We start from the raw sequence: 17671 nt of genomic DNA on the forward strand, positions 1-17671 counted from the left end.
TCAAATTTACAGAGAAGTAGAATCGTGGTTGCCAGAGGCCTGAGAAGTAGAATGGTGGTTGGGGGTAATGGGGAGTTACGGTTTAACAGGAGCAGTTTCACAAAATGAAAAAGTTCTGGTGACAGAGAATAGTAATGTTTAGAAAATAATATGAATATAGTTAGTGCCACTGAACTGTACAATTTAAAATGGTCAAAATGGGATGGGCGCAGTGGCTCACATCTGTAATCCCAGCATTTTGTAGGCCGAGGCAGTTGGATCACAACGTCAGCAGTTGGAGACTAGCCTCTAGCCTGACCAAAATGGTGTAAACCCCGTCTCTGCTAAAAATACAAAAATTAGCTAGGCATAGTGGCATGTGCCTGTAATCCCAGCTACTTGGGAGACTGAGGCAGGAGAATTCTTGAAGCTGGGAAGGGGAGGTTGCAGTGAGCTGAGATTGCACCACTGCACTCTCCTACCTAGAGACAGAGCGAGATTCCGTCTCAAAAAAAAAAAAAAAAAAAAAAAAAAAAAAAAAGAAAGGTCAAAATGGCATATTTTAGATTACATATATATTTATCACAATAAAAAACTATATACTATAGCTATATAATATATTGATATATAAAACTATATAATATAGCTATATCTATATAATATATAAAAACTATATAATAAAAAACTATATAACATAGTTATATCTATACAATAAAAAACTATATAGTTATATCTATATAATGTAGATATATAATATATATGCTATAGCTATATGTAGACATATAATACATAGATAATATCTATATAAATATATCTATATTATATATCTATAATATGTAGATATATAATACAGATATGTATCTATATAGATATAACTATATTATATATCTATAACATATAGATATATCTATTATATATAGATGTAATATATGATATGTAGATATAGATTAATATATATTATATAATATGTAATTATAATATATGTAGATATAGATTAATATATTTTATATATAGATATATAGATTAATATATTTTATATAGAGATATATAGATTAATACATATTATACATATAGATATTTATCTACATATATTATAGATATATAATTATTGATATATCTATAGATATATCAATACATATCTATATTATATAGATATCTATAGATTCATATCTATAATATAGATATTATAGATAGCGATATCTATATTACATAACTATAGCTATGTAGATATATTATGTATATATTATATACATATTATATATCTATATTACATATTATATACCTATATTATAATTATATATCTATATTATATATCTACAGATTATAGATAGATACAGATGCATAGATATCTATAGATATATACAAACATCATTAGCTAGCCATTGTATTTCATCTCTCAACCTGGCCCACAAGCCCTATCTCCCCTCTCTTACAGCATTACAGACACACCAGCCTCGTTCCTGTTTCTCACAGCTGCCCTCCTAGTCACCGTCCCTGGATGCTCCTTCTCAAAGATCTTCATAAAGCCTCCCACTTCAGGACTCAGCTCAAAGTCTCTCCACAGCAAAGCCCTGCCATACCACCTACACTAAAGGAGACACTCTCCCTGTGCTCAACCTTCCTGACCATATCAAAAGTCCTTCCTAATCTGTTTGCCAACTGTAATTATTGTATTTCTGAATGATAATTCCTGCTTTTCCCATCAGTATGCAAGCATTTGAGAGCTAGGGCTTTGCCTTTCTTGTTCACCACTGTAGACTCATTCCACAAACAGTTTCTGGCATATAATCAGGGCTTAAGACACCTATTTTTTTTAAAATCACTTCATCAGTATTCCATGCCTCATAAAGGATCGGTGAAAGTCTTTTAAAAGGGATAATTGCCTGTAATATTTGGGCTATACTCTAGAACAACTAGAGTGTCCTTTCATATCCCATAAAAAGCATGAAGAAATTCACTAGACTGTTTTAAGGTATTAGTCAAATGATAAAAGCGACTCAGGAAATAGTCTGCTTCAGATGACCTGGGTCTTCCTGTTTACTAAGAGAAAAAAAGCTTAAAACTATGACTGTAATAAACTACATAGCAGTCACATAGCCGTCATTTTTGTGTTGTCTAACAAATACGTCTGTGGTACCTGCTTCATCCAGAAACTGTTCTAAATGCTTTAAAAAAAATTAATTCTTATCATGCATACAACAACCTACGACATTACTGTTGTCCAGATTTTATGACTGAAGAGACTGCAACAAAAAGTTAGATAAGGTGTTCAAAGTCACCAGTTAGTACAGGGCGCCAGGACTTCAAATCCAGGTACTCTCTGACTTTAGAGTGAGCAAGACTAAGCTAAACTATTTGGTGGGTACAAAAGAAGTACCATAACTTTTGCCATTGCTTTACATTTTGCCATTACCATGAGAAGTAATGGCAAAACATAAAGCAATGGCAAAAGTAATGCAATTACTTTTAAGTAATTAAAAGTAATGACAAAAACCAGAATCACCTTTGCACCAACCTAATAATACCTAAAGGGATGGTCAGCTGAGGTCAGCTCTGCACTGATGAGCCAAAGCCAATACCTCAAAGACGCTGCTGCCAGACCTTAGAGAGGGTGGAATTAGGCTCCTGGTTGGCAGGACCAATGCTCATTTAGATGTGGGGAATGAGGCCTGATTCATCTGTTTCACAAATGAGAAAATGTAACATGTTACTTACAAAACAGTCTTACTGAAATATAACACAGAATATTGAAATAAAAGTTATCTAATTATACCAGTAATGAAGGCCAAACTAGGATAAACTCATGATGAATTACTTAAAAAGAGGTGCTAAATTTAATAAGAAGCTGGAGTTTGAGACCAGCCCGGGCAGCATGGCAAAACCCCACAAAAATAAGCTTAGCATAAGCTCTATAGTTGAAAACTAAGAAAGCGGGGAGACACGAAGAAAAGACACACTATGGTAAAATATATATGGCTTTGAAAGGACTTGAAGGTTATTTATGCATAAATGAAATAAATCTGAGTATGACATAATGCTTTTCACAAATACTGTTTGGGATTATTAAAATTTATAAAACTGGAGTACAATTATCTCTAGGTGATTCAAGAAACAATTCATTTAATGTACTTTAAGCCTCCATATAAGGTTATGTATGTTCAGGGGATGAATGGCAACTGAAGAAAAGTAAGGCTGGGCCGGGCGTGGTGGCTCACGTTTGCAATCTCAACATGTTGGAAGGCCGAGGTGGGCGGATCACCTGAGATCAGGAGTTCAAGACCAGCCTGGGCCAACATGGTAAAATCCCGTCTCTACTAAAAATACAAAATTAGCTGGGCATTATGGTGCACACCTGTAATGCCAGCTACTCAGGAGGCTGAGGCAGGAGAATTGCTTGAACTTGGGAGGTGGAGGTTGCAGTGAGCTGAGATCGTGCCGCTGTACTCCAGCCTGGACGATAAGAGCGAAACTCCCCTTCAAAAGGAATAAAAGTAAGACTGAAGGAAGAAATTCAGCTCTTTCTTGGCCTGTCAGCAGGAAGGACTTACTCTGAAGTCCTGCATTTGAAAGGGCTTAGCAACATATTTATAACCCTATTTACCTAACAATGCTATGATGTGACAAGAAATGCCTTTTGAACTCTACAGCTCTTCCTAAACTCCATCTCAGACATTGGTTACAATGAAAAAGTTAAGAGCAGAAAACATTTTTCTTTGTTAAAATATATATATGAGCACTAACTTTCCTTTATTATCCCCAATTTTTAAAAATGCATACTCCAGCCTGTTGTGGTAGCTCACACCTGCAATCACCGCACTTTGGAAGGCAGAGCCTGGTGAATTGCTTGAGCTCAGGAGTCTGAGACCAGCCTGGGCAACATAGCAAAACCCTATCTCTACAAAAAATGCAAAAATTAGCCAGGCATGATGGTGTACAACTGCAGTCTCAGCTACTCAGGAGGCTAAGGTGGAAGGATCAATTGAGCCTGGGAGGTCAAGGCTGTGGTGAGCCATAACTGCACCCTGAACACGAGCCTGGGTAACAAAGTGAGACCCTATCTCAAAACACATACTGTCTGGTCTCTGTGCTTCCTAATTGAGCTATATTTCTAAACTCTGAGGTCTCTTAATATATAAGTTTATGTACTGGCTACTTATAACTCTTTTTTTTTTTTTTTTTGAGATGATGTCTCACTCTGTCACGCAGGTGCAATCTCGGCTCACTGCAATCTCTGCCTCCCAGGTTGAAGAGATTCTCCAGCCTCAGCCTCCGGATTAGCTGGGACTACAGGCGCCCACCACCATGCCCAGCTAATTTTTGTATTTTTAGTAGAGATGGGGTTTTACCATGTTGGCCAGGATGGTCTTGATCACTTGACCTTGTGATCCGCCTGCCTTGGCCTCCCAAAGTGCTGGGATTATAGGTGTTAGCCAGTGAGTCCGGCCTTATCACCCATTTGTTAATTCATTCATTCAACACACGTTTAGAGAACACATGCCATGAAATCACATTAGCCTTGGTCCTGGGAATACAATTAAGATACCGTGCTGTCTATTAAAGAGCTCTTATTGTGGTAAAATTTTTTAAATCTAAATCTACTTTGCAGATGCATAGGGGAACTGTGCATAAAGAAAACAATATTTAAGTACCACTTTTTTTTTTTTGAGACAGAGTCTCACTCTGTCACCTAGGCTAGAGTGCAGTGGTATGATCTCAGCTCACTGTAACTTCCATCTCCCAGGTTCAAGCAATTCTTCCACTTCAGCCTCCCAAGTAGCTGGGATTACAGGCATGGGCCAACACAAAAGGCTAATTTTTTGTGTATTTTTAGTAGAGACAAGGTTTCACCATGTTGGCCAGGCTGGTCTCAAAATCCTGACCTCAAGAGATCTGCCTGCCTCAGCCTCACAAAGCTCTGGGATTACAGGAGTGAGCCACCATGCCTGGCATTTAAGTACCACCTTATTTCCATGTAATAATAGGCCATCTAAACACAGCAGGTAGGGATGAGTTAGTTTACCCAGGTGATACCACACTCCGGCCTTTGAAACCAAAAGTGGCTGAGCTCTCTGGCTTCCATGTGTGGAAGATGCACTGAGAGGAAGGGGGAGAATAAGCATTTTCATTGCAAGCGAGGGAGGTTTGGGTGGTAAAGGGGTATTTGGGTGGTGAGGTGCTATTGGTTGATACAGCTGCCCTGTGTCTCTCTTATGATCATAGCAAACTACTTACGTGGCACATTGTTGCTGAGCCCACAAAAGAAGGGCCTTTTTTGCAGACATCTGCCATCTTGCTTGCACTTTGGAGCATTTCTTAGCTGGAGGACTTGAGGTAGGAGATGAATCAACCACACTCACATCATCCAGGGAAGGCTGGTTGTAATTGCAAGAAAGAGTCTGGGCAAGCTTCTCAATCTAAGGAAGGCAAAATAAGACTTAATGTTTATAAAAGCGTAAGTTACCAGCATTGGGCCAAAATTTCCACTCAAAATAAGACCTGAAAAGCCTCCTAAGACAGTCACAGTTTACTCCTGGTGAAATGAGTGCTGGGCAAATCCTTGAAGTATCTGCCATGTGGACTCCACTTTCGCTTCCTAAGGAATGACTTGATTCGTTCCTTACCCTCACCCAGGCAGGCTCTCCCACGTTGAGGGCTAGTATACATTCATCCCCCTAAAGTGCTTACGGAGCACTTCACTGCAGCTTAACACCTATCAAACCGAATTGAACTGAACCAAGTTGAGCTCCTAGTCTAGAGTATCTTTAGAGACTGGATCAAGTGAAATGCATTCATTAAGAACAAATGTACATATAGAAAAAAAGCTACTCAAACATATGGATAGACAAGTCCAGAGGAATAAAATAAAATTGCCATTAAACCTACAAAAAACAATTGCATTAGTAATTTATGAAATTTAAATGTATACAGCAAAAGGATAGCTTTTACTATATTATACAGGCAAAAGAAATGTAAAGGTAACATCCAGTGATAGTGAAAGTATGAGAAACTAGACATTCTTTTTTTTTTTTTTTTTTTTTTTTTTTTTTTTGAGATGGAGTTTCGCCCTTGTTACCCAGGCTGGAGTGCAATGGCGCGATCTCGGCTCACCGCAACCTCCGCCTCCTGGGCTCAGGCAATTCTCCTGCCTCAGCCTCCTGAGTAGCTGGGATTACAGGCACGTGCCACCATGCCCAGCTAATTTTTTGCACTTTTAGTAGAGACGGGGTTTCACCATGTTGACCAGGATGGTCTCGATCTCTCGACCTCGTGATCCACCTGCCTCGGCCTCCCAAAGTGCTGGGATTACAGGCTTGAGCCACCGCGCCCGGCCGAAACTAGACATTCTTATATTGCTAGTAAATGTACAAATTGGCCCAATTCTTTTGGAGGGCAATATGATATCTATCCAAAATTTTGAAAGATAAATTCATAAACATAAAAGTATTTAATACATTGCTCTCAACAACTGACAAACTAACCAGACAATCAATAATAATAGATGTCAACAACACAATTAACAAACTTCATCTGATTAGCATTGATCTAGAAAGCACTAGACCCACATTCCTTTCACGAGCATACAGAACATTTACTGAAACTGACCATGCTGCACCATATAGCAAGCTGCAGCAATTCTGAAGGACTGAAATCACTTAGAGGATGCTCTCTGACCACACTGAAATTCTACTCAGCAGCAAATATATAAGAGACAAAAATCTCCAAATATTCAGAAATTTCTAGTCAGCAGCAAATATATAAAAGACAAAATCTCCAAATATTCAGAAATTAAGCGCCATATATATACGTATTTTTTTTTTAGACGAAGTCTCACTCTGTCACCCAGGCTGGAGTGCAGTGGCGCAATCTTGGCTCACTGCAACGTCCGCCTCCCAGGTTCAAGTAATTCTGCTGCCTCAGCCTCCTGAGTAGCTGGGATTACAGGCGCGTGCCACCACGCCTGGCTAATTTTTCTATTTTTAGTGGAGACAAGGTTTCACCATGTTGGTCAGGTTGGTCTTGAACTCCTGACCTTGTGATCTGCCCACCTCAGCCTCCCAAAGTGCTGGAATTACAGGTATGAGCCACTGCACTAGGCCTAAGCAATAGTAAAGAAAATTAGAAAATATTTTGAACAGATTAAAATATTTATAGATTGAAAAATGTAGTATTTTTTAAATATGAGTTTTTTCCAAACTGTTTCATATATTCCATATCATCTCAGTAAAAATCCCAGCAGAAAATGTGTATGTGTGTGCACGCACATGTGTGACAAGTTATTCATAAAATTTATATAAAAATGCAAAAAGTAAATAACAAAGATTTTCTTAAAGAACATGTCAGACAATTTACACTATCAGATATCAAGACTTACTATATAGTCACCAAAATTAACCAAGTATAGTACTGGTGTGAAGAGACGTCATCAACCAAAATAGGTAATTTGAAATTGGAGCCTCACAGGCTGGGCGCAGTGGCTCACACCTGTAATCCCAGCACTTTGGGAGGCCGAGGTGAGCGGATCACGAGGTCATGAGTTTGATACCAGCCTGGCCAACATGGTGAAACCCTGTCTCTACCAAAAATACAAAATTTAGCTGGGCATGGTGGTAGGCACCTGTACTCCCAGCTACTCAGGAGGCTGAGACAGAAGAATCACTTGAACCCAGGAGGTGGAGGCTGCAGTGAGGCAAGATCTTACCACTGCACTCCAGTCTGGGTGACAGAGTGAGACTCCATCTCAAAAAGAAAAAGAAAAAGAAAAAGAAAAAATGTAAAAAAGGAGCCTCACATATAGGGCAACTTCATGTATGAAGCTGACACTACACAGCACAGTAGGAAAATGGTGAGTTTTCCAATGAACAGTGTTGGGTAAACTGGATAGCCATATGGAAAAAAGTAAATTTTGATTGTTTCAATATAACATAGGCAATGAATTCATTCTTTAAAGACTGTAGATCTAAATATAATATTTAAAACAAGTTTTCAGAACTGGGTTGTCCAGTATGACAGCCACTAAGCACATGTGAGATTTAAATTCAAATTAATTGAGTAATTCAGTTCCCCTGCCATGCCACCCACATCTCAAGTGTTCAACAGCCACAAGTGGCTAGTGGTCACTGTTTTGTACAATATAGCTATGGAACAGTTCCATCATTGCAGAATATCCTATTGGACAAAACTGTTCTAGAAAATACTTCACAGTAAAAGAGGTCCTTAAAGAATATAAAAGGCCAGGCACGGTGGCTCACACCTGTAATTCCAACACTTTGGGAGGCTGAGCAGGTGGATCACCTGAGATCAGGAGTTCAAGACCAGCCCAGCCAACATGGCGAAACCCCATCTCTACTAAAAATACAAAAATTAGCCAGGCATGGTGGTGCACACCTGTAATCCCAGATACTCAGGAGACTGAGGCAGGAGAATCACTTGAACCTGGGAAGTGGAGGTTGTAGTGAGCCATTACGCCACGATGCCACTGCACTCCAGCCTGAGTAACAGAGCAAAACTGTCCCAGAAAAAAAAAAAAGGAATCTAATAGTATAAGCCACAAAAGCAGTTGATACATTAAAACTATTAAAATTATGAATGCATCTTCATTAAGACTGAAAAAGCAAGCCACTGAGTCAGAATTCTTTGCAATTTATATATATTCTACAAAGAACTTTTTTCCAGTATATGTATTATATACACATATATATATTACATATGTATACTGGACAAAAGTATACATATATATTTATACATACATATATACTGGATAAAAGTTCTTTGTTGAATATATATCTATATATTATATATGTAATATATTCACTGAAGATCACATATATTACATGTATAAATATATGATCTCCAGTATATATGTATGTGTATTTATCTATACCTACATATTTTTTGGGACAGGGTCTTGCTCTGTTGCCTAGGCTAGTGTGCAATGGCACAATCATGGCTCACTACAGCCTCAACCTCCTGGAATCAAGTGCTTCTCCCACCTCAGCCTCCAGAAAAGCTGGAACCACAGACGGGTACTACCATGCCCAGCTAATTATTTTTATTTTTATTTTTGTAGAGATGGGGTTTCCTTATGTTGCCAGGCTGGTCTTAAACTCCTGAGCTCAAAGAGTCCTCCTGCCTCAGCCTCTCAAAGTGCCGGGGATTATAGGCCTGAGCCACTGCACCCAGCCTAGAATATATTTTTAAACTCCTACAAATCATTACACATAACATCAAGGCTTAAATAAAAAATTTTAAATGCCAACTATTAGCAGCAGGGATTGTAGCAAGAAATTCTGTTGAGCGTAACCTGGAACAACCACTTTGATCAACTGTTTGGCAGTATATACTAAAGCTAAAGATCATATGCTCTAAGACCATCAATTACATTCCTAGGTAGATACAGGTTAGAAATGAGGATTTATACAAGAATGTCCTTAGCAGCTTTATTCATAAAGCTAAAAACTGGCAACAGGTTGCTTGTGGTGGCTCACATCTGTAATCCCAGCACTTTCAGAGGCAGAGGCAGGCAGATCACTTGAGGTCAGGAGTTCGAGACCAGCCTGGCCAACAATGTGAAACCCCATCTCTAGTAAAAATACAGAATTAGCTGGGTGTAGTGGCACACACCAATAATTCAGCTACTTGGGAGGCTGAGGCCGGAGAATCACTTGAACCCGGGAGGGAGGCAGAGGTTGTAGTGAGCCAAGATCGTGCCACTGCACTCCAGCCTGGGTGACAGAGTGAGACTCCATCTTAAAAAAAAAAGAAAGGAAAAAAAAAAGAAAAAAAACTGGCAGCAGAAGAAATAGACATCAACAATACAATGGTAAATATGGTATATACATACAATTGTATATTCAAGCACAGCAATGAAAAAGAAAGACTTACTGATACTTGCTACAATCAGGTAAATCTCACAGACATGATGTAAAGTGAAGTAAGTCAAACACAAAAGAGTACTTAGTGTACATAAAAGAAGACATTTATAATTCCATTTGTATGGAGTTAAAGACTCTACACTTATCCATGGAGCTCAAAGTGGTGATTATCTTTAGGAAAGGAGGGCAGTGATTGGGAGAAGGACCCGGGGGCACTTTGGGATGCTGGCAAAGTTCTGTATTTCTATCTGGCAGGGTGATTATATGGGTGTGTTTCATTTGTAAATATTCATCAAGCTCTGTACCTAAGACCTGTTCACTTTTATCTGTGTATGTTACATATACATCAACAAAAGTTTACTTAAATTTTTTTAATTAAAAAAAAAGGCCAGCTGTGGTGGCTCACGCCTGTAATCCCAGCATTTTGAGGAGGTCAAGGCAAGTGGATCATTTGAGGTCAGGAGTTTGAGACTAGTTTGGCCAACATGGTGAAACTCCGTCTCTACTAAAAATACAAAATTTAGCTAGGCGTAGGGGTGGGCACTTGTAATCCCAGCTACGTGGGGGGCTGAGGCATGAGAATCAGCTTGAACCTGGGAGACAGAGACTGAAGTGAGCCGAGATCACGCCACTACACTCCAGCCTGGACAACAGAGCAAGACTCAGTCTGAAAAAGAAAGCTTTAAGTTTGCAAACCCTATGACACAATGTTACTTCTAAGAATTTGGCCCATAGAAATAATTAAGATCGTACTGCAAAGGTTTTACCTTAAGGGCATTCTTATCTGAAATTACCTATAACTACAAATGATCATGTGCCTTCTATCATTAGTGAAATATAGTACTTTACAGCAAACATCGTGCCTCCATTTGTTAAAATATATACATATGAATATACATTAATTCTTGCTGTATATATCATAAAGACTATATACTAAATTATTTATAGCAGTTATAGTGAATGGTGGATTTAGATAATTTTTATCTCTATTAAATTTTTAAATTATATTTCAAATACCAGAAAGCTGTAATAAATAGGAAGAAGTAATAAATGCCTATGAACTATCAAATTTTAACATTTCACCATATTTGGTTTAGATTTTCTTAAAGAAATAAAACGCAGTATTGTTTCCAAGTTATTTTCAAAATAATTATGGACATACAGCAAACACAACCTTTTAGGTAGTGCAGAAAACCTGCACTATGTTAGAATTCCAGGCCTGAAAAAACATATTTATCAATCATATGTTTTATAAAGTCAGAACTATAACCATCACTAAATCTTGATGTCCTCATACAAGAGCTAGCATGTAGTAAGTGCTCAAAAATATCTGTGAAATGAAATGAATCTACAAGTCAGTCTTGGGATAGAACTGGATGTTGTAGGATTAATCATAATCAGATTGGACAGGGGTCCCCCAAAATAAGGAAGCTTTACAAAGTTTAGTGGTTAGATTTCAAGCATTTACTCCAGAAACTTCCTACTCTCTCCTCTGCCATAAGAAGCAAACATTTATCACGGCAGGTTCTGTTCAAACTGGTACTGATATTATGGATAATGCAGGATACCATGATAATTCATCATTCAACTTTCAACTGAAAAACAGCAACAGGGCGGGCACGGTGGCTAATGCCTGTAATCCCAGAACTTTGGGAGGCCGAGGCAAGCAGATCACCTGAGGTCAGAAATTTGAGACCAGCCTGGCCAACATGGCAAAACCCCGTCTCTACTAAAAATACAAAAATTAGCCAGGCATGGTGGCGCGTGTCTATAGTCCCAGCTACTCAAGAGGCTGAGACAGGAATCGCCTGAACTCAGGAAGTGGAGGTTGCAGTAAGCTGAGATCGCACCACTGCACTCCACCCTGGGCGACAGAGTGAGACTGCGTTTCAAAAAAAATAATAAAAATAAAAACAAATACAAAATTTTAAAAACCAGCAACAAAAATGGCAAAAGGTCTGCTATTATTTTCTACCTGTTCAAGATTTCCAGAGGTCCTATTTATAGAAGACGCTCAGGACTGAATCTAGTCAAGTCACACTTATTGTATTACATTTATTTCACACTATGGTAGGGCAGAAATGATTTCTATATCATCAATCTACTTACATGAAAGTGCAGGATAATTGTCCAAATTAGGCCAAGGATAATGGATGGGTTTCCATCAATGATATCAGTAACATGAATATTTATTAGCTTGATCTGGAAAACAAGAAATGCAGGTTAAATGGAAGAAATATTCCAGAGCATTAATCTCTCCTGTGAATTTTCTTTTTTTTAAAGACGGGGTTTCACCATGTTGGTCAGGCTGGTCTTGAACTCCCGACCTCAAGTAATCCGCCCGCCTGGGCCTCCCAGAGTGCTGTGATTACAGGCGAGAGCCACTGTGCCCGGCCATCTCCTGTGAATTTTCAAGTGAAATTTATACTTACTGATCGGTTTCTTAGGAATGTCAAGGCATGTTCTATATTGATTCTACACTGGAATGTATTAGATCCTTTATCCCGAGGCTGCAAAATTCAAGCACATATATTACTCAGAAAAAATGAAATACATTTTTTGTAAATCAACAGAAAGTTTCTCAGTGTCGTTTAAAAATCTTACCAACTGTTGCCCAGATAGTACTTCTAGCAGATCCAGGAGGACATGCCCCTTTTTAATGTCTTTGAATAGGTCAGATATAACGGAGGGAGAAGTGTGCTGCAGAAGGTAAAAAGAAAAATAATCATTTAAACTTTGGTTCAAAAACAATACCTTTAAGAATATCATAAATGTGCTTTGCGAAAAACTAAAATTCAATAATGACTTTCTTCTTAATTAAGAGAATGAGAGAGAACATGCAAAGATTCATAGCAAAACATGATAAGAAAAGCAGCTAATTTAATTTCTCTTATGGTACATTTCCACCCTTTCTGCATGGAGCTTTCACTGAGAGCTTAAAACCTGTGCACCTAAGTGGCATCAAAGACGTTTAGAATCAGCCACTATTGACCCATCTGGAGAGCAGATTACATTTCTGGAGTAAGCTGCTTATGTATTTACCCTTTGTTAGAATTACAAGCATCATGTTGAAATGGACAGAGAGAAAACATTGTGAGTGGTCTGTGAGAAGAGGCTCATTCACTGTGTATCTAGGTTACTCCAGACACTTGGCATCAGTGTGGTAAGGATGGCACAGTGATTATGATCAAGGCCTCTGAGTCCAGACTGTCTGGTTTCATATCCCAGCACTACCACTTATAAGCTGTGTGACCACACGTAAGTCACATAACTCCTCTGTACCACAGTTTCCTTGACCTTTAAACAGGCATATGACTATCCATCTCATAGGAATGTTGTGAAATCATTTGTCAGGAGTTGTCGTAATCATTACATTTAAAGAGTTTAGGACAGTTTCTGGCTAGGCACAGTGGCTCATGTCTGTAATCCCAGCACTTTGGGAGGCTGAGGCAGGCGGATCACGAGGTCAAGAGATAGAGACCATATTGGCTAACATGGTGAAACCCTGACTCTACTAAAAATACACAAATTAGCTGGGTGTGGTGGTGTGTGCCTGTAGTCCCAGCTACTTGGGAGGCTGAGACACAAGAATCGCTTGAACCCAGGAGGCAGTTGCAGTGACCCGAGATCACACCACTGTACTCCAGCCTGACGACAGAGTGAGACCCCATCGCGCAAAAAAAAAAAAAAAAAGTTTAGGCCAGGCGTGATGGCTCAAGCCTGTAATCCCAGCACTTTGGGAGGCCGAGGCGGGTGGATCACGAGGTCGAGAGATCGAGACCATCCGGGTCAACATGGTGAAACCCCGTCTCTACCAAAAATACAAAAAATTAGCTGGGCATGGTGGCGCGTGCCTGTAATCCCAGCTACTCAGGAGGCTGAGGCAGGAGAATTGCTTGAACCCAGGAGGCGGAGGTTGCGGTGAGCCGAGATCGCACCATTGCACTCCAGCCTGGGTAACAAGAGCAAAACTCCGTCTCAAAAAAAAAAAGTTTAGGACAGTTTCTAATACATAATATTCATTACATGCAAATCAGTATTACTGTATTTCACCTGATACAAAAGATGTGATTAATTTGAATATTTTTACAGCACTATCCTATATCCTTAACAAAAGTACAAAAGTACCTTTTTTTCTACGTTGAGAAAGAGTAACTAATACATCAAAACAAGATCAAGGTAACTTTTAGCACATGCTTTCAAGAAAAGACATTCCACAACCTTTTACCTATCATCACCAGTACCATTTTTAAATGGCTTCTTGGGGTCAAAACAGGAGTAGGGGGAGTAACAAATAGATTTATAACCTTATTTGGTCTTTGTTTGCTTACCCTGGCCAACTGTGAGTTTACCCAGCACGTGAAGGTTTTCTTCTGAGTGTCTTCCTGTTCAGCTACAAAGAAAGAACATCAGCAGTTATAAAACCAGAATCCTTAGAAACCTCCTGCACACATTAAAGCTGCAAAGGTCTGTCACGCTGGGTGTGTGCCTTTGTTTCACAAGCTTACAAGCTTTCCAGGATTTAGTCTAAATTATAGATATTTGTCCAAGTAGTGTTTCAGAAAAAGCATGTTAATATTTTTCTAAAAAAAAAAAACCCATGGGTTTGTTGACAACAGACAATGGTTTTTTAATATTTTTTACTACCTAAAGAATTAGGACCATGGTGCTGTGGTTCCCATCTGTAATCCCAGCACTTTGGGAGGCTGAGGCCGTGGATCATCTGAGGTCAAGAGTTCAAGACCAGCCTGGGCAACATGGGGAAACCTCGTTTCTACTAAAAATACAAAAATTACCCAGGTGTGGTGGCACACACCTGCAGCCCCAGCTACTAGAAAGGCTGAGGCAGGAGAATCATTTGAACCCAGGAGGCAGAGGTTGCAGTGAGCTAAGATGGTGCCACTGCACTCCAGCCTGGGCAACAAAGAGAGACTTCATCTCAAAAAAAAAAAAAAAAAAAAAAAAAAGCAAAAACAAAACAAAACAAAACAAACAAGTAGGAGTCAAGGGGAAGACCTGAACCCTCAGAGTATATCCCTCCTTGCCCCTCTGAGCAGGAGTGGCCCCCGCACTGACACCAGGCCTCCCCTAGCCCTCTATCCTGATATTCAGCAGACATTCTAGGCACTGAGATTCAGAGTTAGCCCTGCATTCAAGAACTGAGCTTCCATCTCCCCAGGCCTCCTCACCTGGATGGGCAGGGCTAAAAATAGGCCCCGACACCCACTGCACCCTGTGCCCAATGCTCATGGCCTTGCCACCATCAACCTCAAGGTCACCGGGCCTCATCCCACGATACCCTTATTCTTGCTTGTATCAGCCAATGCATACACACATGTACATGCACACACATAAGCATGCATGTATATACATGCACACACGTGCACACACACACAGATGCACTCTAAATTCTCAGGTCCCTCTCATTTCTTTCTTTCTAATTCCCATACGACTCTGCATATCCGCCCAACTTTTCTCATTTCCCACCTCTCCTTAACTGCTAAAACACTTCCACAGATGATAAAATCCATGGTGCACCATCAGCAAAATCCCCTCCGTGCCCAATACCCTCTCTGGTGTTGAGGCTTTGCCTTCCCGCTCTCATGAAAACCTGGCTCTCCTCTGAGAATAGCAGTTCCCCTGCAGCCTCTCAAGTGGCGGCTTTGCTTTCTCCTGCAGCCCTCCTATCACCGCTTCTTTGCTCCTCACGCCACCTCCAGCCCATCCTCTACCCTCTTTGTCCCTGAAACGCTCGAGCTTTGAATCTCATGTCATCAGACTATCCTTGCTATCACAGTCGTTACTTGCCGCTATCATTTCCCACCCTTTCTGCTCCTTCTCCACTGCCACTCTGTCCAATGGAACTCCTGTCTAATTCTTAGTCATTTCTTATTTACTTATTTATAGACAGGGTCTCACTCTGTTGCTCAGGCTGGAGTGCAGGGATGTGATCATGGCTCACTGCAGCCTTGACCTCCCAGGCTCCCATGCAGCTGGAACTACAGGCATGTACTGCCATGACCAGCCAATTTTTAAAATTTTTTGCAGAGATGGTAGGGGTCACCATGTTGCCCAGTCTCAAAGTCCTAGGCTTAAGCAATCCTCCCAATTCACCTCCCAAAGTGCTGGGATTACAGGTGTGAGCCATCACACCTGGCCTTATTCTCGGCAATTTCAATATATACAGCAATGAACTTTCCAATGTCGTGGCCCCTCACTTTCTCGAATTCCTCCTCTCCAATACACTTGTCTTCTGCCCTGTGTCAATTACCTGTCTGTCATGGTCATACTCTAGACTGCGTTGTTATTGATAACAACTCCTCCATGATCTCAGTTTCATGCATCTCAATTCAGTTCAATCCCTCTAGTGCCTCAACTCCAACAATTCCTTCAGTTCATCAACAACTCCAAGCCACTGACTCTGTCCGTTTTTTAGTTTCCCTCACCTCCAGGATGCCCTACCTTTCATTCCTATCCATTTTAAGTTCCATGATCAATTATTACCAACACTCCCTTGCATTTCACCTATTTTGTTCTACTCACTTGACACTTCATGACTGCTCTGTGCACTTCACCCCACACACAGGTTGCTGAATGTGGCTGGAGAAACCACCAAACGGTGCTCACTGGTCTCACCAGCATCCCCACTGGGCCCTCAATGCTGACAGTAATCACACTCTACGCCCTGTCTCCCTCCCCAGGTGGCAACTTCACCCCTTTTCTTCTTCCTCAAATGTCCACTACATCCTCTCCCATCGTTAAACTCAGCTGAGACCTTGCTTCCCACCCCCTCATCTAACAAGCTGCAGAAGTGCTCTGCCTCCAACCTGTCAGCAAAGATGAACTAGCCTCACTCAGATCTAAAGCCAGTCTTTCCACTTGTACACCATATCCCATCCCTGTGCTCCCACACAAGAACATTCTGCTCCTACCTCTTCCGCATCATCCTCTTCCTCCACTCCCATAGCCAATCCCCGTAAGTAGACAGCCATGCTGTTAATTCTCCCATCCAAAAACAAACCTCTCTCGACTCCAGTTTCCCACCAGCCATCGCTTCATTTATCTGCTTCTTTGTGGCAAAGCTCCTCAAACAGTTCGTGTTCACCGTCTCCAGGTCTCCTCCTCACTCGCTCTTGACTGAACCCATACCAGTCAGGTCCCTGCCATTCCACTGAAACGGCTTTTTCATCATGGTCACTCGAATCAAGATCCTCGATGACTCACTCTCACTAAAACCAAGGTCCCATCTCAACCCTCATTCTGCTGGACCCATCGGCAGCATCTGATACAGATGATCACTCTCCTCTCCTGCTTCCAGGACCCAGACTCCTGATGTTCCTCCTTCATTATGGTTGCCTCCTCCCTTTCTTTCACGTTTCATATCTAATGCCTCCGGATATTCTGTTAGGTCCACCTTCACGATATATTCAGGATATGACCACTTCTCACCACCTCCACCACCCTGGCCCGAGTCACCATCACCTGGATTACTATGACAGACTCCTAACAGGTATTCCTTCCAGCTCTGCCCCCAAACTACTATGCTCAGCAGAGCAGGCAGAGGGATGCTGCCAAAAGGTTCACTCAGATCAGGAAACTCCTTTGCTCAAAACCCTGCAAGGGCTCCTCCCTTCTGATGATGGCTACAAGCCCCAGCACCATCTGCCCTTCCCTGCTTCCCACTCGCTCCTTCTGCCCCAACCATTCTGGCCTCCTGTATTCCTCAAACTCCCAGGCCCATTCCTACCTGAGGGCTTTGGCACCGGCTATTCTTTCTTCTAGGAATGTTCTTTCTACAGTTATCCACAGGCGAAGTCCTT

The 17671-nt window shown here is 40.7% G+C and overlaps 1 protein-coding gene across 6 annotated transcripts in view; it reads right to left on the minus strand.

Annotated features, from left to right (window-relative positions):
• Nucleotides 1–17671, minus strand: part of SYNE2 (spectrin repeat containing nuclear envelope protein 2) — a 390475-nt gene that overhangs the window by 277323 nt on the left and 95481 nt on the right. For all 6 annotated transcript variants that reach the window (XM_074393137.1, XM_074393136.1, XM_074393135.1 and 3 more), the window contains exons 3-7: nt 14183–14244; nt 12456–12551; nt 12284–12361; nt 11961–12053; nt 5212–5393 (exon numbers count right to left, since the gene is read on the minus strand). In XM_074393137.1, coding sequence (XP_074249238.1) covers nt 5212–5393; nt 11961–12053; nt 12284–12361; nt 12456–12551; nt 14183–14244 — 511 coding nt within the window. The remainder of the gene's footprint in view (nt 1–5211; nt 5394–11960; nt 12054–12283; nt 12362–12455; nt 12552–14182; nt 14245–17671) is intronic.

The sequence above is a fragment of the Saimiri boliviensis genome, chromosome 2, assembly GCF_048565385.1.
Source record: "Saimiri boliviensis isolate mSaiBol1 chromosome 2, mSaiBol1.pri, whole genome shotgun sequence".
Lineage (NCBI taxonomy): Eukaryota > Metazoa > Chordata > Mammalia > Primates > Cebidae > Saimiri > Saimiri boliviensis.